Raw genomic sequence first — 22616 nt, 5'->3', positions numbered from 1 at the left:
TTAAACCCAACCATCATTGGGGGATGATCAAATCGTACTAAATTGTACGAATTAGTAATTAATTGCCGTGAGATTGTGTTGGAAATGCAAGTTCTTGCGTCAAGTTTCGCAGTTCACTGCGTTGCAAAGTTCAAGCTTGGTGAACTCTGACCTGCAAAATCACATCACTTAAAAACAATTGCTCACTTTTTTTTAAATGTCTAATTATCTTGTTTAATCCCGCCCCTTTTCACAGTGTCGTACTACAGAATTTCGCATGCTCAAACTAGCGTGACCGCAACTTAAGTTGGAGGTGGTAGGAGCTAAACTATGTAGAGCTTTGGCCCTCCAGGAATTGAGTTTGAGACCATTGTTTTAGGTAATTAATGTCTAATTTTAAGAAATGGCTTCTTAATAATCAACATTGTGAACACTAGGCTTTTGGATATTGTTGCTTTTGTGGTTGTTTGTTAGCAGTTCACTTGAGTATTGTTTTTATTGGTATGGTCTTTAACATCTGGCTAGGGGACCACCAATGAAAACTAGTCTTTTGGGCTAATTTGGGTACGTTTACGTTCTTGGAGAACATTGATTAACGTACACTGTCCCTTGTTGTGAAATAAATTGCATCCATGTCCCTCTGAATATATGAATATTTATTGTGTTATAAATCCCAAGATTACCACATGGTTACAACTGGTTTTCATTATAAGATTTACTGCATTAGTTTAATGAAAGTTTTGTGTTCATAGGTAAAGTTTAACCACAGCCGGCAGCTAGCTCTCTGCTACTCTGCCCACTGAAGCTAAGCAGTACCTGGATGGAAGACCACATGGGAAAGCTAGGTAGCTGCCAGGAAGTGGTGTTAGTGGGCATTCAACCTGCTGTCTGTGTGGGTCCTAATGCCCCTGTATATTGATGGGCACTCTATACTGCTCAGTGAGCACCATCTTTCGGATGAGAAGTTAAACCGAGGTCCTGATTCTCTTTGGTCGTTAAAAATCCCAGGATGTCCTTCGAAAAAGAGTAGGGGTTTAACCCTGGTATCCTGGCCAAATTTGCTTACTGTCCATCATGGCCTCCTAACCATCCGCATATCATAATTGGCTTCATCAACCAGTCCCCTCTCCACCAATCAGCTGCTGTGTGATGTGCGGTCTGGCCCAATATGGCTGCCGTCGTGTCATCCAGGTGGATGCTGCACACTGGTGGTGGGTGAGGAAATTCCCCTTAATTAAATAAGTTAAAGTTGACTTGAGCTCATTTTTACAAGTTCATGTAGATTGAATTTTGAGCATTTAGAGCATGTTTCCTCTCGCAAATACAGACATAGGTTCAAATTTTTGTATATTACACTGGTACTTTCTAATAATGGTTGTTATAAATATTTAATTATTAGCTACTGTCTGCTGATGTCCACTACATATAATTAAGAGCCATTTGCATCATTATGAGATCCTGTCCACACATATTTAGAGCATGCACAATGAATGACAGTCCATCTAAAGAGCTAGCGAAGCAATGAAGATAGAAAGCTGCAATTATAAACAATGAAGCTGTCAAAACTACAAGTGCACATTTAAGTACAAATTATGGCCATATCATAGTCTACTCTACTCTATAATGGGAACATATCTATAGATATAGACTTGTCAAACTTTTAAGTGTATAAGGTCAACAAAACACATTAGTTGGAATTTGTTCTCGCTCTTCTTTCGTAATTTTCTGACAGTACCTTTACTGTATATGATAAATACATGTTGCTGTAAATATATTCCCATAATATTATGAGGTTAAAAATGTTTTCAAGTCTCTCAAATGCCCTGTGTCTATTTTTTTGTTTTATTCAGGCAACATACATGTCAGAGTAATGTGAATTTGAATCATTTTTGCATGACCAATAGAGCCTTGAGGCCTTGATGAATTGCATTAGTTGTCTTCATGTCCAAGAGACTTAGCTTTACAGATTTAATGTACTGATTCACATGCAATTTCATTGCTGTCTCTTTACATTGACAGACATAACAGCACAACTAATAGTTGAACTTGAGTGTTTTGTACATGCTTTTGACAAAGTTTTGTGTATTTAATACACAATGCTCTGTCTGACAGCCAGGTTTCTGTGGGTAAACTCTATTTGTTGAATGTATGAGAATGTTGTTGTTTTTTTGTTGGTAAAGTTTCCACTTTATATCAAACTGCCTTAATTACCATGTATACTATTATAATCATGTATATGTGTTTTTTACATTGAACTAACATTTTCATTACATCTGTAATTAATTTCTGTAATCACATTTATAATTACACCATTGACCCATCCCTTACCTTAACCCAAACTTAAATCTACCCATAAACCTGTCCCTAACCTTACCCGTATCTCACTTCAAGAGCACCAAAAATGTTCTTAAATACAATAAGTACACTGCACTTACTTTCTACTGTAAGTACATAGTAATTAAGGCAGCTTAATATAAAGTGGGACCAAATTTTGTTAATAAAATATGCACCAAATATGATGCTAAAGAAGCTTATTTGCGATTTAATTTATTTGAATATGATTCAAATGGTGCGGACATAGTCAAAAGTTCATGTTTGGACTTCAGTGATAATAATAATAATAATAATAATAATAATAATAATAATAATAATAATAATAATAATAATAATAATAATAATAATAGACCAGAAATGACACAGGCTTTTCCCAAATGATAGTACGATAATGTAAATGAGGTATCTATGTGGGACAAAAAAAATTATATTTATATATATTTATACAACCGTTCTGTCTGGTTCATGAATCTGATTTGCTGCAGTATTCTGCAAGTAACAGCATTCACCCAGCCTCTTCACCCTTGTGTACTACTCTGCACACATACAGCAACAAGCAGAGGACGCTCTACAGTTTGACAAATATTGCTGCTGTTGGACAACATAATGTACTTTTGAGACTTTTTTTTAGGTGAGAATGTAGTTGTTTAGATTACAACTATGTAGTTTATTTAAGTATATTTATTTATTTAAAATATTTATAATTTCTGAGAGACAGCAAGTCGGCAGCCATTGTTCATCCACAAGATGGTGACAGAGACTGCACATCAGCCCTTAGAACAGAAAAACAGCTTAATTTTTAACTACAGCTGATCAAATCATCATTAAACTGGTAAATGACATTCTAAGTCGATCTCTCTCTCTCTCTTTTGTATGTTGTAGTGCTGCATTTATACCATATGATTGTAGTGTATTGAGTGTGAAATGAGACTTGCATATCAGGAATGTGTGTTTTTTGCATTGGCCACTCTTTGCATAACCCTGAGTTACTTTTTGGTTGGCCATCTGTTTGTTTATAATGCGTCTCCTGTTTTCTACTGCAAACTAGTTCAGTAAAAAGAAATGCCTGCATGTGTTTAGCGTTTTTCCTTATCACAAACAAAACAGTAATCTGGTAGTGTTGGTGCTGCTTTGGCTTTTTCAGGGTTCAAAATATTGTGATCTCCTGATTGTAACAAAGAAATATTGGGAAATCTCTGTAGACTGATGCCATATCATGCTGTTGAGCCTTATAACCTTAAAATGCCAGCAAAATCACCTGTTTTGTCATCGCTTTAGATATTATGCTAGAAAATCATTTAAATACTAGCTCTAAATTGAAGTTGGTGAAATAGCAATGGTTTCTGCTCTTCTGACATCAGCTGCAAAAGTGAATGAATGGCGGAAGAAAGTAGTTCCTCTTACAAAAGGTTTATCAGACTCTCGTAAATGATTTTCATTTTTATATACATGATTATGCCGTCGAATTGTTGTACAAACGCAATATCACACTCGTAGCAGTATGGTATTGCTGTATATGGTCAAGGATCTGGCTATATATAGTCAAGTAAAGTCAGTATTTACCAGTGGTATGAATGATTTTGGACTTGATTCATATATATAGATAGGAAGTTGAGGAAGTTGTGAGATTATATAATAAGTCAGTTGTTTTTAATAAGTATGAGTTGAGTGTTTTAGTTTGCAGTATTTCTTTGTCAGCAAAGTTTTGCTTAAGACTGTTAGTAGCTATAAATAATTGAGATATTGCTTGAGCACATCCATAAAATATTCCACCTGGAATTACCTGCTCTATAAACTCAATAAAAACAAACATAAACAAAAACCAGCACAAGTTTCAATCATCCTGCTTAAGTTTGTGGCCAAATAAGCTACATTTACAGTAGGTGTTCAGTTATTAAGGTAGTACTGTAAATAACCTTTATCTCCAATGCTATTAATGTGTAGTGCTGAAGATCAGGATATCAAGCATCCAATCATTTAAAGCGATACTTGAAGGGGTTTGGTCTTGCTCACCCAGCATCTGACAGAAATGGATTATGCCTTTTTTATGCTAAATAAAATTCACAGAAAAGGTAAAACTTTCAGTCCCTCTGGATTTTGAGCAGAAAGTTGAAGATGAAAGCGTAGGCCTAGATACATTTTAACTCGACCGCGTGAGAGAGTTCAGTAGAAGAGCGCAGATGGGTAGTGTCTCAGCGCCCCTGTTCTATAGCTGGATTGATGACCGGACTGTTCATGTAGCATAAATGAGCTCTAAGTGGACTCATTTTTCATGCCATTCTGAATGAGAGTGTCAAGAGGAAGTAGAACTCCCTTCGCAGGTACGAGAGGGAAGCAGGACTCCTGGAGTCTACGAGTTTGAATTTGTGCTGACTTCAGAAAAAGCAAGATCGTCCATCTGTTGTTAAATTGATCTGGAATGGATAATTATACCTGTGGATGAACTGGTTTTCTTCAAGGTACTGGCAGCCGCGGGCGATGTCTCGGGCTATGTTGAGAAGATCTACCATGGTTAGACTGGAAGGGTGCTCCTGGGAAATATTACACAGACACAGAATTATGGGTATACCCGGCAAGTACATTTATGTACTTTAATATAATTTTTCAAACACATATCTTATGTACAATTAATCAAAAATGCATTAAAATGGTATTATATATTTAATGTTAAATTCATTAAACTTTTCTTGTACTAAACTAAATTTCCATTGAGACTTGTGTGACTTGTAATTATAAAGTAATGTAATTATGGATGTTATAACCACTATATAACGATACATGTACAATCAAATAGCACAATAATTTAAAAGTTTAATGTATTGTAAATGTTCTTTAGCAGATTAGTCAATACAAAAGTATTATTGAAATATAATTGGTTATATATTTACAATTTAAAAATGAAGGGTTTAGGGTAGCATTATTTAAAACTGCTCTTTTAGCTAACCCAGGCTCATTCCGAGAACGTAGTCCCGGGGACGTTTCTGGAGACCACGAAATACGTCCCGAGAGGTACGTATTTTTGCAGTTTTTGTTTTCGCGAGGCCGCGAGAGGCCGCTGTGCGCACTTTTTCCCGCGCCGTTCTCGCGTAAACCCGCTGGAGGCCGCTGTCGAACGACCTTCCGCCTGTCTGCCTGGATGATAGAATGATTGACCGTGCGACCGGTCAATCTGCGGGCTGAACCACCCTCCTCCGTCCCTAAACCCAACCAACGACGATTCACAAAAGCCGTCCAGAAAAAGAAAAGCCCTCGTCTGATTTTTACCACGTTTTCGGATTTGACCACATTCTCACCCTGTGACGAACTTGTTCGCTTCATTTTTTGGATTTTGTTTTTGTTTTCTTACCTGATTTCTGGAACCGCTCTTCCCCGGACTCGAGCCCGGTCGTCGTCGTGGTCAGCCCCTCTCTGCGCCTCGAGTCCGCCAGAGTACACGAATAGCTAACCGGACAAACTGGTTGCAGCTTTCGCTTAAAAAAATGAAATGCAGCCGTACGTACCCCCGGCTACGTATTTCGCGGTCTCCAGAAACGTCCCTGGGACTACGTTCTCAGAATGAGCCTGGGTTGCTTTTAGCAGGGACCCCCAAAAATTGTGAAAACTGGTAAATTCTGTATGAATTCTGACATCAACACATGAGAGATTATTTCTAAGAATGTCGGAAACTGGTAGTCACAGAAAACACATAATATGGATGTTAATGGTTACCAGTCTCCAACATTCTCCCAAATATCTTATTTTGTGTTCAACAGACCAACAACAACAAAATACTCAAAATTGTTTTGGAACAAATCAAGCATGATTAAAGGGCAATGAAATGATGGCATTTCTGGGTAAACTGTCCCTTTGATATAAAATGATGGTGTGAGCAGTTTATTGATATTTATGCAATAAGAGAAACCGCTGCGAGCATTTTGTGACTGGTCTGTGTGTTCTTACAAGTCTGGGTCTAGTTTCCCTCAGGAAGCTCTTCAGATCCCCTCCGGCCATCAGTTCCAGCAGAATGAAGTGAGGCAGAGCCTGGAGACTCACACCAATGCATCGCACAATGTTTTGGTGACTAAACTTGCTGTCGGAGGAAAAGAAAGAGAAATGTGGTCCTTTTGTGTCCTAGTAAGTATAAAGAATGATGTGCTTTATGTACCTACTTTTATTTTTTTATTTTTTACCTGATTATAAGAGCTTCCATTAAAAAGTCCAGTTCGTCCTGCTCAGAGCACACCTCAGGAAGGGTCTAATTAAGGAATAATTTAACAATCAAATCCATGAACGTCATTAATGATTGTGTAAGACAACCAACCAACCAACCAAGCAACCACTCACTCACTCACTCACTCACTCACTCACTCACTCACTCACTCACTCACTCACTCACTCACTCAACCACTTACTCACCCAAGCATTTAACCAAACCAACCAACCAACCAACCAACCAACCAACCAACCAACCAACCAGCCAACCACTCACTCAACCACTTACTCAACCAACCAACCACTCACTCATGCAACCAACCACTCACTCATCCAACCATCCAACCAACCAACCAACCAACCAACCAACCACTCACTGAACCACTCATTCATCCAACTAACCAAACAACCACTCAACCCAACCAACCACTCACTCATCCAGCCAACCAACCAACCAACCAACCAACCAACCAACCAACCAACCACTCAATCAACCAACAAACCACTGACTCAACCAACCAAACAATCACCCACACACTCAACCCACCCACCCAACCACTCGTTCACTCACTCACTACCAACCAACCAACCAACCACTCACTCAACCAATAAACCACTTACTCAACCAAACTACCACTCAATCAACCATCCAACCAATCAACCACCCACACTCACCAACCCAACCATTCATCCAACCAAGCACTCACTCAACCACTTATTCATCCAACTAACCAACCAACCAACCACTCACCCAACCAACCAACCAACCACTCACCCAACCAACCAACCACTCACTTATCCAACCAACCACCCACACACTCATCCACCCACCCAACCAACAACCCACCCAACCAACCACTCACTCAACCAATCAACCACTTAAGTAACCACTCATCAATCAATCAGTAAGGCTGATGCATCTTTTCACCTATTTGAACAGTTATTACAAAATGTAGTGATATTACTTAAGTATATATGTATGGATATCAGTGAAAGATGCTTTTGAAGCACTGCTTCACGAAAGCGAATCATTTGTTTCAAATCAGTGGTTCAGAGCACATATCAAATTGTGATGGTCATGTTTCAGTAAAATGTTATATTTCTTCACTGCAGGATGATCTGTGTAATACCATGAAATCCACATTAATCACACAGATTCATTTAGATCACCCCCAGTGGTGAACTATGAACAGATTGTATAGTGTTTACGTGATCTTGGATCAGCTTTACTAGTTTGTCAACATTTTAATGAGACATTTGTAAAATAAAAAAAGAACAATAGTTATTAGGAACAATAATTAATAGGCTCTTGTATTGGTATGTTTAGCAGAGCCTACAAAGGAACAAACAATATATGTGTTGAAAATTGATAAAAAGTATGCATATTATGTAGGGATAACAAACAAATTATGAGCTAAGTGCACTTATTGGCTAGATATATTTTTGACAAAGTCAATTCTAATGCTTGTTTTTCCTGAGTTCTTTCATTTACATGGTTTTGACTACCAGGCATACCCACTGTAGCATGTGCAGTTTCGAACGCTTTAAAAATGAATCATTTTGTGAAGCAATTGATAAAGGAGTATAAAAAAATCACCAAGCTGCATACTTTCTAACAAATGTTGGGCTTGTGGTTACAATAACCCAAAACATTTTTTTCATTTTATAAAATTAAATCTAAATGACACATTTTAAATTAACCTTTTAAAGTTGGGTTTGTTCAAAGTTGACCCAATGTTGGGTTTGTATATATATGTATTTTGTAACAACCACTCACTCACTTACTCACTAACTCACTAACTATCAACCAACCAACTAACTACTTACTTATCCACTCACTCAACCAACCAACCAACCAACCAACCAACCAACCAACCAACCAACCAACCAACCAACCAACCACTCATGCTCTCACTCAATAAACCAACCAACCAACCAACCACTTCTTTGATGTTGGGTCACCACTCAATGTTGGGTCAAATATGGAAAACCCAACTGCATTTTTTAATTAAATTTAAATGACAAATTTTAACTCAATAGTTGGATTTGTCCAAAGTTGACCCAACGTTGGGTTACAACAACAGCATTTGTGTTATAGTGAATGTATTCATGTATGTATGTATGTATTTATGAATTATTTACATTTAGACAGCTTACACTTTAAAAAAATGCTGGGTTCCACACAATCCCTTCATGTTGTCTCAACACAAATCAATTAAGTTAACTTCATTGTTTTACCACATAATACAATTAAATTTAAAATATTTTATATCTAGTGTATATAACCATAAGAAAATCTATAAATTCCTAAAAAATATCTATATATTTTGAGTATTAATTTGTCAATCTTACCTTTACAGCCACCTGCATGGGACTGGGTTCTCCTGGTATTCCAACAGCCAGTCCTTCATAGACCTCCCCAAATGCCCCATGCCCCAATCCTCTGCAAAGCAAACATTCATGACCAGTATTGTCAATACTGATAGATCAGTACCACTTATTCAAAGCATCAGACTGCTCCTGACCTGGTAAGAGATATGTTACGCCGCGGGACCTCTTTTAGGTCATTGACGGATGCCGTTTTTCCACCAAAGCAGTAGTTGGGATTGTAGTCGGTCATGATGGTAGAGGCTCTCAGTTTGCTCAGCTTACAGTCGGGACTCTGCAGCTCCAGCTGGATCGACTGGAGCTCGGTGTGTTTACGTCTGTACACTGGACAATAATCACACAGCATGACATGTCAGAAGGATTCATTAGGGAGTGGTTCAAAGTCAAATGCAATATGGCTGTAACCAGTTTCTATTTTCTATGAAAATTGCACACATTTAAGGAGTATATTTTGAGTCCCACTAGTAGTTTTAATAGTGGTTTTGCTTGCTTAAAGATATTTTAAAAATAAAGTAAACCCATTGCTTTTAAAGTGATTAGTTAATTTTACTTTAAAAATATTGAGCAAATCTGTTACCTTATTAAGTGAATTAATATGTGAATACTTACAAAAAAAATAAGTTGAGTGAAATTAACAGGTTCAAGTTACAATGGGCTTACTCACTTTTTAAGTAAAGCAACTTGTTGCTTTACACACAGGTGTTGAGTTCAATCTGGCTTGAGTGGTGGCTCACAGCTGATGGCAGGACAGTGGTGCCATCCACTGTTCTGGAGGGTGCATAGAAATTAGTCTTTGGTGTATGTCATTTTGGTTAGGAGGAGAAATGCAGCTTAAGAATGAATTTATACAAAAAGACTATTGGTGTATGGGATTTTGTCAGAGCTTGACAGGAACTTTACACTACACAGTTCATGGATCAGTTTCTTCCTCCATTTCACAAGTATAAGTAAGTGTGATTAAAATGGTTGCCTTCTTGTTTTCTCTAGCTTGCAAATTATGTATTTAATTGTGTTTTGTTAATTGTAACTGCTTTTACTGTAACTGATTAACTCTTTATATTCCCAATTCGCATCTAAAGCCAGGTTGAAAACATGACATGTGCCGCTTTGTTTACAGATTTAAGCGCTTTTGTGAGCTCACAATCCATTGCCGTTTATCATTGCTATGGCCACTATCAGTGTGTGTTGAGCATCAGTTAAGACAATGTTAGTACCTGTCAGCTTTAATTGTGGGGAAAACTGGATAATTATGAGCTGTTGTCTGCTAATTTCTTCTTCCGGGTTTAAAGTAATTTTTGTGGTGGGATTAAAATCTGTGACGTAGCGCAAAACTGCAAGTGGTGTGGTGATGTGTCGTTTTCTCATTATTATTCATAGCAGAGTTTTCTTATCCTATGAAAAGAACCTGCTTCTTAATTATTCATGAGCGCACGGGCTTTCCGAAGACAGACCTGCCAAGCTGGGAGGCTCAATGACTGGGTGAGACACAGGTCGTATGTGTTTGTTCCCATGATCCATGGGGTTTGTTGCATGTGTTTCCCGGTGATTCTGTCAGGGCTGATACAGCAAAGCTTTTGGTTAGCAGCAAGCATTTTTGTCAGGAGAGCAGTACGAGAATTGGAGAATGGCAGACTTTGTCTTTTATCAGTGGAGTTCGTTACCATCAGATTATCATGGAGACCCATCGCCTATATTCGTGTTGCTGTGTTTGCACATGTTTTAAATCCTCCAGATTACCGGCAGGGCTAATGGTTGGAATAGACAGGGCAAGAGACTGCATTGCTATCCACTGTGTCTGCATTCAGACCCGGGGATTGAGGAGAGAAGTCCTCCTCATTTATAGTGTTTATATAAACACGATTCTCTTTATAGTGATATAACAAATTGTGGTTATGTGTATATGAAATTACGAATGACAAATGTAGCAGGGCATTAAATTACTTACTGTTTATTTCTTTGCTTTTTATCTTTGTTAAGTATAAAATCATGGGTCTCCTCACGGTTTGTGTCTCATTTTGTGAGCCAGCTGACAGTTCGCTCCACTCTTTTTCCCCTGCACTGTTGGCCATGCCCACTCCTCCCACTGCTCTATGCCCATCACGGAGAAAAATTTCCGAGGTGGACATGAACTGAAAAAGGGGGGTTTCATGGCCCTTTAAACTGCATTGCTTTAATTCACTGCATTGGGCTCACAAATACACTCTGCACTCTGACTACCTGTTGATAAGCAGTGGTGGGCATTTCTCTCTGTCTCAAGCTGTGGCCACACTACGCTTTTCCTCCCATAGACTTCCATTCATACGCACGCGAATGCGTCAGACCGGAAACGTGGGGTCATGCGTCAAGTTTCGCAGGTTGCTGCGGTGCAAAGTTCAATCTTGGTGAACTCTGACTTGCGAAATCGCATCACTTGACTGCGTGATACCAATCGAGGATCAAAACATGACCTCTCTGCACAGAAATTTAAAACATGGAGCAATCGCTCGCTTTTTTTAATGTCTAATCATCTTGTTTAATCCCGCCCCTTTTCACAGCGCCGTACGACAGAATTTCGCACACACAAAGCCCAGTGTGACCATAGCTTCACACTGAACGCAGTCGACCAATCACAACACACTGGGTGATTGAACCAATCAGCACAGATTAGCATCGTGTTAAGGATGGGTTTGGGAACAAATTAATCACTGAACAAATCATATGGGAGTCGTTGGGATAATTAAGTAAAAGTAAATACATATTATAAGACAATGAAAGTGTTTTTTGACTTTGCATGCATATCAGCCTGTTGTTGGAGACCCCCAAAACCAAAATATGACCTTAATATAGCATAATAGGGGCGCTTTAAAATAATATGTTATAATGAACAAGTAACAAAGGCTATATGTCACAACAGCTTACTATAGTACATTATTGTACATAAGCATTTATTGGAGGTGTTATGTACTGTTACATTTATATTCTTGAGTTTTATTTAAGGGCTAATTTTGAGGCTAATTAATGAACAAATCAATATTTTCGCTGAGATTTTAATAGTTTAAATATAAGCAACTAAATAACTACGGAGGGGTATGTTATGGCAAATGACATGGGCAAATCTGAAATGTCGCACCCATAAACAGTTTTCACAAAAAGCATGCATGGTGAAGTTTGGTGGGCTTGACCCAAGCAGTAAACACATTAGTGCAGCTTGTGGAAGTGATTTATTCATAAAGCGGTAATCGACAAGCCTTGTCAGAGTCCAGCAAACAGCCCATTTATCATGCGTCTTCTCTATTTATCACTCAGAGGCTACTACTATACTGTAGATGGACAGATGAAGTGTTAAATGTGAAGGCTCTCTCCCTCTTTCTCTGCCTGAATTTCTGTGTGTGTGCGCAAACCTGGAGTTAATGAATTGTGAAAACAAAATACAAACACATGATGCATGCAGTCCACTTAGAATCTTCACAGCTGTTTTTTTTAAGGTGTCATTCATTCATTTATTCATTTTCTTTTCGACTTCCAACAGGTCTACTGCAGTATTTTTGATGATTGGGATGCAGTTCAACCTCCTGCCACTTTTCTAAATAATCAACAAGAAGTCAAGTTATTATTTGTTGCTCTTTCAACTGGGAACGGCGACAAGACTTTTGTCAGGTAGTGTATTGTTCTGTTATCTTCCTCAAATTACTTGCCTGCTAGACTCATGTTGTGTTTAGCCTCTTAGACACTATGACACTATTCTCTCAAATAGGGTTTGACGTAGTCTACTTACTGATCATAACACCAGAAACGGCCAATAGCAAGGCAGCGATGAGCGCAGAGGTCCCTACAGAGAGACCCAGTGCCAGATGAGACAAAGACGGCTGTGCCGGCAGCAAAGGCAACTCTGTAACAAACACACACCAAGACATACAGAGAATTAGGGAGATATTTTTTATATTTATGCTTTACTAAGAAATATTTTTAACTGTGTTCAAGTGGTTTAAAGGGACAAATCATGATTTGAATCAAGAACCCAATGCATGTGGAAAAAATAACATGGATTGCATTACTATGTACAGTAAAACTATGTTTTGAAGTTTTCATTTGCTCACTGGTCATATTGTATTTCATCATCACCAGTGAGCCAAGACTAGGAACAAAATAGAACAAAGCAGTCTTGAAAACTGTTGTCTCCACAAGAACAATTAAACCTTTCACCTGTAAATTATAAATAATCCCACTGACTGCTCTGGATGAGTTTTTTTAATGATGGCTTTTTTTAGAACACATCAGTTTAAGGTTTTCAGTGTGATGAATCAGTTTTATCATGAGAAAAAACTGCAGACTTGATGATTTAAACATATTACCTTTCCCCACTTTTCTACAGATATTGACACGTCACAATTATATTCTGATATATTGGATATTTTGATTCTCAAGTATATGTAATCATCACATTATTTGATCCATTATGGCTGATGGGCATCGCCACGTTATCATGCAGGGTAGAGATTAGAGCTGCTGGATTTACAACATGTTAATTCATCAAATTCTCCCAAAATACCTGAAAGTAAGTGGCTGTTTATATGGGAGTAGTTTAGAGTAAATATTCTAGTAACCTAAACAGTGTGCCTCTGATGTGACTATCGTTTCTTTTATCTCATTTTTATCATCTTCATAGACATCAGTATTTAACCATTAACCATATTATGTTTTGCTAGTACTTATGTTCAGTTAAAAGTCTAAAAACTAAAATAAATGTTATTTATTTGAAACGACTGAAAAATTGTGATTTATGACAAGTACTGGACGTGTCTTTCTCTGGCATTGTGCTAGCCATCACGGGAAAGCCGATTTGAATTTAGCAGCTGATTACATTACACACTGAATGTTGTATGCACATTGTGTGATTGTATTTCACAGGGAGAAACGCTTTGTTTGTTTGGCAAGCAATAATATTATATTATTATTGAACCAAAGGAGTAATCCCCCAGTCCCCCCCTCCCCCAAGTAAATTAGCAGTTTTCAGTATCTTGTAATACATGTTTTTATTATTCATTCATTCATTCATTTTCTTTTCGACTTAGTTCCTTTATTAATCTGGGGTCGCCACAGCGGAATGAACTGCCAACTTATCCAGCACAGGTTTTACACTGTGGATGCCTTTCCAGCTGCAACCCACTCATTCATTCATTTTCTTTTCGACTTTGTCCCCTTATTAATCTGGGGTCGCCACAGCGGAATGAACTGCCAACTTATCCAGCACAGGTTTTACACAGTGGATGCCCTTCCAGCTGCAACCCATTCATTCATTCATTTTCTTTTCGACTTAGTCCCCTTATTAATCTGGGGTCGCCACAGCGGAATGAACTGCCAACTTATCCAGCATAGGTTTTATGCAGTGGAGGCCCTTCCAACTGCAACCCATTCATTCATTTATTTTCTTTTCGGCTTAGTCCCTTTATTAATCTGGGGTCGCCACAGCGGAATGAACCGCCAACTTATCCAGCATATGTTTTACGCAGCGGATGCCCTTTCAGCTGCAACCCATCACTGGGAATCATACCTACACACTCATTCACACGCATACATTACGGACAATTTAGTCTACCCAATTCACTTACAGTATACCACACCTTTTGGGATATGTGGGGGAAACCGGAGCACCCGGAGGAAATCCACACGAACACGGGGAGAACATTCAAACTCCACACAGAAACGTGCTACCCACTGCGCCACCGTGCACCAAGCTACATGTTTTTATGTTTTCTTTCCTCTCATTTACATGCTTTTGAATAGCATTATAAGACATTGATCTCTCTTCCAACAACTTCTAACCTTAAAAGTTTGAAAAATATACTTTTATTGACATTTTTTATAGCTGAAAGAGATATATTTTCTGGTTTGGTGTTGTAAATGATGGTACAAAACCTTGTAATAAACTGCAGGTACATTTTCTGTTATTTTACATTTTATTTCTGATACATTATATTATTTCAAATTACTAAAATGTCAATAAAAGTAACTTATTGCTAAACTGTCGAGTTGAATTTCCAAATCAAACGTCAGCAGAGCAGAGATCAAGGACCCATGATGCAATACACAACCATAAACAGAAAACACTTGTGAATCACAAAATACAGAAACTGTTAATTAACAGATATTTATACAGTGTCGCTATTACTGATTAAGCGTTAGGGAAAGCAATGTGGACTAACAACATAAATAGAGTCAAGTTTTATTTCAAGTTGACATTAATATATACTTAAAAATACACTTTAAGTGCACAGATGAAGAACACAATGTTTTCGAAAAAGCATTCAAGGACAGATGGAATCTGCAATTTGCTTTGAACAGATGCATAAACATTCCAAATTAAGGACAATTCAGTTGCTAACAGAGATGTGCCGCAGTCTTTCTCCCTCTCACTCTCTCTTTCTCTCTCTCTGGAAACTGAGCTACAGTTCACAGTGATGACCTCTGTCAGAGAGACTGTAAATGGTAAAAAATTGAGCGGGATTTCACCGAGGTAAGTGCCGCTCTTGAGAAAGAGCTTTGTCATTTTGAGAACACTCTTCCCAGACATTCATTTTGGCATTTTATGAGACAGTCGTTCTCCTAATGGCGGTGTGTGAAGTGTGTTATGAACAAACTAACCGGTGGAGTTGATGCAGGACACTCCGTCTGGGGCCAGCGTGAGCTCTTCATCACAGTAACACACCATGCCCTCAGAGGTCTCGTGGCAATCTCCCGACTCACAGTGACTGCAGTTCTGCACTGGGTTGATAATAACTTCACCGTTGCCTTCCATGCCTGGGAACAACATCACCATAAAACACGTGGCAAAGTAGTAAAGCTTATGACTTATAATCAGAGGGTTATTGGTTGTTAATCTCCACAATGGTGAGTATAATGATTGGGCCCTAAGGCAAGGAACCTTTAATCCAAGTGTTTCCAGGGGGATTGTTCCTGTAGAGTTCATGTTTGAGCATCTACTAAATGACTATTTATATTTAAATTATACCTGATGCTTATGTTAATAGATGTCTTATGTTATAGATAACATATAAATTATTTTATTTTATTTTATTTTATTTTATTTTATTTTATTTTATTTTATTTTATTTTATTTTATTTTATTTTATTTTATTTTATTTTAAATCATTGGCTAAAAAGCAATTTTTTTGGGATCCAATCATATTTCCAATTTATTCATTGGTCATATTGAAAATTGTAGTTTGTGATATGTGTATACGAACATGTATTTTGTCATTAAAACAGGTTAATATTGATTGCAAAATTTGATCAATTGACCCTTCGCTAAGCCACACTCAAAAACCACCACACACCAATTGTGGCTTAGCAATCGTAGCTATGCGCAGGAGGTCTGTCCAGCTTTCGAGTGAGGGAAACAAGCCAAAGCATTGTGCATATGGATTGTGCAAATCTGATACCCGGTATCCTAAAAGTTTGGACGGGATGGTGTAATTTTATTTTCCTTGCAAAACCTAAAGGGGAGAAATGCCAGCTTGGATCAAGCTGTGTGAGGGGCTGTAAAAGCAGAGCAATCCAGTCATATTTCCATCAGTTTCAAGCTACGAATATTTGGATTACGTATCAGCAGAACAAAGCAGAGAAATGACCACAAACTGAGCACTTGCGATCAATATACTTCACCCGCAGCTGTTTTTCAGTAATTTGTGTATTTAATTTCAGTAATGTCCATGTCAGAGCTACAGTTCATCAATGTTTTCGTCCGTCTTTTGGAGATTTAGTCATTGGTGATGACGTTATACCGGGTTAGAGTTTGCTTTTATATTGGTGTCTGATTAATATCTGCTGGTAGGGAAAATCTATTTGTTCATGTCTGCTATTTATACTTTGATTTGTGTTTCAATTTATTTATTTCTTCCACTTAACTGCTAATTAGAATCGAAACTGTATAAAAAGCACACAAACATAGTGACAGCTATAGGTAGGGGAGCGCGGGGCACAATGTAACGCAGGGTAAAGTGCGGAGTTTTAAGGCATTTGCTCAGGGTTGACCATGGCATGTTTCCGAGGTTTTCACCACAGTGTCGGCAGACGTCTTCCTGCCAATTATTCAATTCAATTTCAATTCAATTCAATTCAATTCACCTTTATTTGTATAGCGCTTATACAATGTAGATTGTGTCAAAGCAGCTTCACATAAAAGATAACAGTAAATAGGAACAGTGTAGTTCAGTTTGTAGTGTTTAAGTTCAGTTCAGTTTAGCTCAGTTCAGTGTGGTTTAATAATCACTACTGAGAGTCCAAATACTGAAGAGCAAATCCAACGATGCGCAGCTCTACAGATCCCGAACCATGCAAGCCAGTGGCGACAGCGGAGAGGGAAAAAAACTTCACTAAAGGCGGAAGTGAAGAAAAAAAACCTTGAGAGAAACCAGGCTCAGTTGGACACGACCATTTTAATTTCTCCGCTGGCCAAACTATTATTGAAAAAGTTCAGTGAAATTTGGATGAGAAACTCAGGAGAAACCATTTTTGTAGAATAAAAGTATTTTTTATTATAGTCAATATTTTTTTATTTAAAAAAAAATCAGTGAAAGTGTGTACGTAAAATCTTATATTGTTGTGATTACCGTCTTCTAGGCTAGAAGATGGAACCATTTTGAAAGATGTAAAAAAACACACAGTGACTGCTTGCCAGTTTTGAGGAAAACACGACACAGCGGGGTTAGTTGTAACATGGTGTTAAGCCACACACTGTTGGACACCAACTAAACTAACAAAATTATTTTTGAATTTTAAGTGTAATGTTAAAAACTTTTGAAAAAAAAGTCTTATAATAGAAAATATTTATAATAGACAAAAAAAATGTTTATTGCTAATAAATGCTAACAAATAAATGCATTGAATAATAATGGATAATAATCCAAATAAATCCAAATGTGTTTATCCAATAAATAAATAGACATACTGTGCTATGTAGAATAAAAAATAAGTTGAGCTACAGTTAGTACTGAGGAATTATAGCTACTATTTAAAGTAAACTGGATTTAAATTAATTGTGTAAAGTCTGCCTTTTTAAGCACACATGTTACAACTAACCGTCTGGGCTCTATTTTGACGATCCATGCACAAAGTGCAAAGCGCAGGGCGCAAACGCATTAAGGGCGTGTCAGAATCCACTTTTGCTATTTTAAGGACGGAAAAATCTGTTTTGCACCATTGCTTATAGTCTAACAGGTTTGAGCTTATTTTCTTAATGAGTTAAAGGTGTGTTTTGAGAATAAACCAATCAGAGTCTCATCTCCCATTCCCTTTAAGAGCCATGGTGCATTTGCTATTTACATGGCAGACTTTGTAAGTGGAAAAACTGAACGCTTCACTAGTAATAAAACAGTTAAACAGGGCATCTACAGCACCAGAATGAGAGATACGCCTCCTCAGTATTTACTTTCGCTTTCACTCTCGTGGATAAGGAAACATGTTGTACACATCCATTAGCCAATAAATAATTAATTTCGTTTGTTAAGCACAACGATTTGTTTCAAAACTATTTCTAAATTCAGTACTAATTTTCAGCAAACGAATAAATGAACAATAATAACGAAGTGTGTTCAAAAAACTGAGTTTTATCCTAATACAAATGCTATGCCGGTCCGGGCTAAAACCTGACAGGTGGGCAAATCTAAGCTTGTTTTTAATAAAACAAATATAAATATGGATATAATAAATAATACTGCTAATAATAATAACATTATACAAAAGCAAATTGTTATGAATAAACTGAAAAAGCCCCCCCGAGATGAAGAAGGCATGAAAGTATGGTTTTTATATTTAGGTAGGCTAGAAAATAATATTTTTGGTAATATTTTAATCCTTTATATTTATATCCTATATATATATTCAATTCAATTCAATTCACCTTTATTTGTATAGCGCTTATACAATGTAGATTGTTTCAAAGCAGCTTCACATAAAAGGTCACAGTAAATAGGAACAGTGTAATTCAGTTTGTAGTGTTTAAGTTCAGTTCAGTTGAGCTCAGTTCAGTGTGGTTTAATAATCACTACTGAGAGTCCAAACACTGAAGAGCAAATCCAACGATGCGCACCTCTACAGATCCCAAACCATGCAAGCCAGTGGCGACAGTCGAGAGGGAAAAAAAACTTCACTAAAGGCGGAAGTGAAGAAAAAAACCTTGAGAGAAACCAGGCTCAGTTGGGCACGACCATTTTAATTTCTCCGCTGGCCAAACGTCTTGTGCAGAGCTGCAGTCTCAGTGGTGGATATAATATATCCTTATTATATCCTATATATATCCTTAATAGTTTAATTCTTTTTCATTTGTAAAGATATTTGCGTATTGCTGTACACCCTGTGTTTATTAAGCAACGCGTAAGCGAGGCGCACAACTAACCCGCTCTGCGCTGGACTATAGACCTGATTTGATCTGGTCTATTGAACAGTCTATTTACTGTAAGTTCCTCAAAATAGCAACACGCCAGCAATGCACCTCAACACGCCTTCTTTTTAAGACCAGAACGCCAATGGGTGCACATATGAGCGCAAATGCATTTGCTATTTAAACAGCGTGGTGCAAAATGTCAAAACGACTCTTGCACCAAGCTGAAACTAACAAACAACAATTGCGTCGCTCCTTGCGCCGGGTGTATGATAGGGCCCTCTGTCTGTTACAACTTTCCCCACAGGGGGGGGTAAGTAGTAACATTTTTACTCCTGGCACTTTTGCCAATACTGCACAGAAACCATAAGTTCGGCGATCATACAACCAGTGTTGGTAAAAAACAAATGGTTTGTCAAACCCCATTACTTTGTTCGTTTTTTGGCCAAAACCAAAACGTGTTACTTTGTGCCCCACTCTCCTCTACTGTACATTGTTATGGGTCAATGATGCCAATATTTGGCACAAATCCATCAATTTCACCTTTCTATGAATGAATTATGTAGAAGCTGTGTCCATGCGTGTTTCCTCGTTGGTTAGTAACACTATATTTCATAGCACAACAATTAATCTATCAGCCTTTTTGGTTAAAAAAAGAGAAAGCAGTTTAATTTGTTATTATTAGATTATGAGCTAAGCTGTTGAATGGTCAGCGTATGAGGCGGCTAGGCTTTGGCTTCAATTTTGATTAAATATTTTATAATCGGTTGCATATCATGTTGTGAATATATCCCTGTAATGCATGCTGCAGTCCTTTTTTGTCTTGCTTTCTCAGATATCTCCTGTTCGAAAACGACTAATTATAATGACTCTTTATATCCCTGGGAATGTCTGACACCGGTGCATACATATTGTAATAGATATGCCAGGCATGGAAGCTTGACAGGCGTAATAACAGTATCTATGGAGGGTGTGGCTTAGCGAAGGGTCAGTTATGACTTATGGGCAACGATATGTTAGCATGTGCTGCAGGGCAAAAATTGCAGCTGCTGGATTTACAACATGTCAATTCATTAACTTAAATACGTGAAATTTAGTGGCTGTTTAACTGTAGAAGTTTAGAGTAGACATCAGAGTCTATTTTACAAACCATACACATTATGTTTTGCTAGTACTTATGTGTACTTAAATTTCTGAAACTTAAAATAAGTGTTATTTGTTTAAAATTGTGATTTATGACGTATCTTTCTCTGGCTTATTGCCTATACAGTCTCTAATTTGAGCATCTATTAAATGACTATTTAAATTAAAATGTTAAACCTGATGCTTATGTTAATAGATGATATTCATTACAGAAAATGTTTATAATGTGCAATATTTTAGTTTCATGTTAAATCTAAGAGCTCTTTAGGAGCAATTTAGGAGCTTTTTACCACTTACTGACCTCCTGGAACCACATGAAGCTGAGCATATTGACATTTTTTACAGTTGAAACAGCAGGAATGTGGCATATTATAAGTGCAGCTTTTAACATATACAGTTGAAGTCATAATTATTACCCCCCTGAATTATTAGCCCCCCTTTTTATTTTTTCCCCAATTTCTCTTTAATGGAGAGAGGATTTTTTCAACACATTTTTAAACATAATAGTTTTAATAACTCATTTCTAATAACTGATTTATTTTATCTTTGTCATGATGACAGTAAATAATATTTGACTAGTTATTTTTCAAGACACTTCTATACAGCTTAAAGTAATATTTAATGGCTTAACTAGGTTAATTAGGCAAGTTATTGTATAACTATGGTTTGTGTAGACTATCGAAAAAAATATAGCTTAAAGGGGCTAATAATTTTGACCTTAAAATGTTTTTTTTTTTTTTATTAAAAACTGCTTTTATTCTAGCCGAAATAAAACAAATAAGACTTTCTCCATAAGAAAAAATATGATCAGACATACTGTCAAAATTTCCTTTCTCTGTTAAGGGAAATATTTAAAAAAAAGAAAAAAATGGGGCTAATAATTCTGTGTTCTACTGTACATGTGTACATTAATCCTATCATTTTATTTAGTATTCATGCAGTATTTTATTGTGTTACCTTTCAGTGGTTCAAGGTACATCTCGCCATCTGGACTTATGTATGACGTTCCATCCTCTCCATCCTTTCTGGGATCATTATCGTGCCACGCACTGCCCCCTATAACCACAGATGAGACAAGCAATACCAAAATGACACAAGATATTTGCTATGCAGGCTAATTGGAGGTATAAGACTACATATCTGCCTACACTGGCTACCAAAACTCTACTTACACTGGTCATTCCCTATAGTGTTAACAACTAAGTGTAAATGGAAGATGAAAAATTCTCAAGCAACCATGTTATTTTACTGTTTTTAAAAAGCATTAAGCTTTATCAAAAATGTGTGTGTTTAATGAGACTCAAATCAAATCGAGGGTGCATCTGAAATCGCCTACCACTCAGTAGGTACTGCAAATTAATTTGAATTTACTACTTGAGCTTTAGAAAAGTATGTTCTATACAGTATTAATGGAACTTAGACGTAATACATCCGCCATTTTGTCATGATCACGTAACCTACCTGTGTCAGTTGCATCGCTTCACTCCCATTCATTTTTTTACGGTGCATCAAGGGACAGCATAGCGTCCATCTGATGCGCACTTCAGAATTTTGCTGGAAGTAGTAGGTCATTGGGGTACTTCTCGCTTACTGTTTTCAAATTCTATGCATTTGGACATACTACTCGGCTTGCATACTGATTTTAGCTTACTATATTGTATGGAAGTATACACCGAAAAAAGTGTTGCAAGAAAAACTGTTGCAAACTATTTATTTGTGTTAAATTTAAGTTAAGTTTAAGTTGTGTTAAATGTCCAACTTATTTGTTTGTTTAAATTCAGCCCAAAATGAATTGTTTACAACCACTTAACGTAAAAAAATTGAGTAAATCCAAGGAATCATCTTTGAATATTTTTTTTTCAGTGATAGTCGATTTCAGATGTAGCCAATTTGCATCACAAGCACAATGTGGTAACAGTTGAGCAATGAGGAACCTGATTTGATCAGATAAGATGTACACATGAAGATTTATAAGTACACATGATGATTTATATATGATGCAAACTTATTTATTATAAAATATGAACTATGGTAAGTCTATATGTAATTCCTGAAAGTTATATCAGTCAATTTTGAACATTTCTTTCTTAATATTTATAATTTTATTTGTTTATTTCAGCATGGTTTTACTCTTTTACACTATATAAATAGTGTCATTTTGAATATGGCAGTTTTACTCTGAAACATTTAAGAAAAACACTAGTCTGTTTGCTCTTTGGTTATG

At 37.1% G+C, this 22616-nt stretch overlaps 1 protein-coding gene across 1 annotated transcript in view; it reads right to left on the bottom strand.

Annotated features, from left to right (window-relative positions):
* alk (ALK receptor tyrosine kinase) overlaps window positions 1–22616 on the bottom strand; it is an 860900-nt gene that overhangs the window by 24351 nt on the left and 813933 nt on the right. Inside the window, exons 17-24 of the mRNA XM_056477460.1 lie at window positions 21350–21448; window positions 15514–15669; window positions 12647–12760; window positions 9030–9216; window positions 8857–8947; window positions 6483–6547; window positions 6253–6382; window positions 4747–4844 (exon numbers count right to left, since the gene is read on the bottom strand). Of these exons, the coding sequence (XP_056333435.1) occupies window positions 4747–4844; window positions 6253–6382; window positions 6483–6547; window positions 8857–8947; window positions 9030–9216; window positions 12647–12760; window positions 15514–15669; window positions 21350–21448 (940 nt within the window). The remainder of the gene's footprint in view (window positions 1–4746; window positions 4845–6252; window positions 6383–6482; window positions 6548–8856; window positions 8948–9029; window positions 9217–12646; window positions 12761–15513; window positions 15670–21349; window positions 21449–22616) is intronic.

This window comes from Danio aesculapii, chromosome 17, assembly GCF_903798145.1.
Source record: "Danio aesculapii chromosome 17, fDanAes4.1, whole genome shotgun sequence".
In the NCBI taxonomy this organism is placed as follows: Eukaryota; Metazoa; Chordata; class Actinopteri; order Cypriniformes; family Danionidae; genus Danio; species Danio aesculapii.
This window is presented reverse-complemented; position numbering and strand designations above follow the sequence as displayed.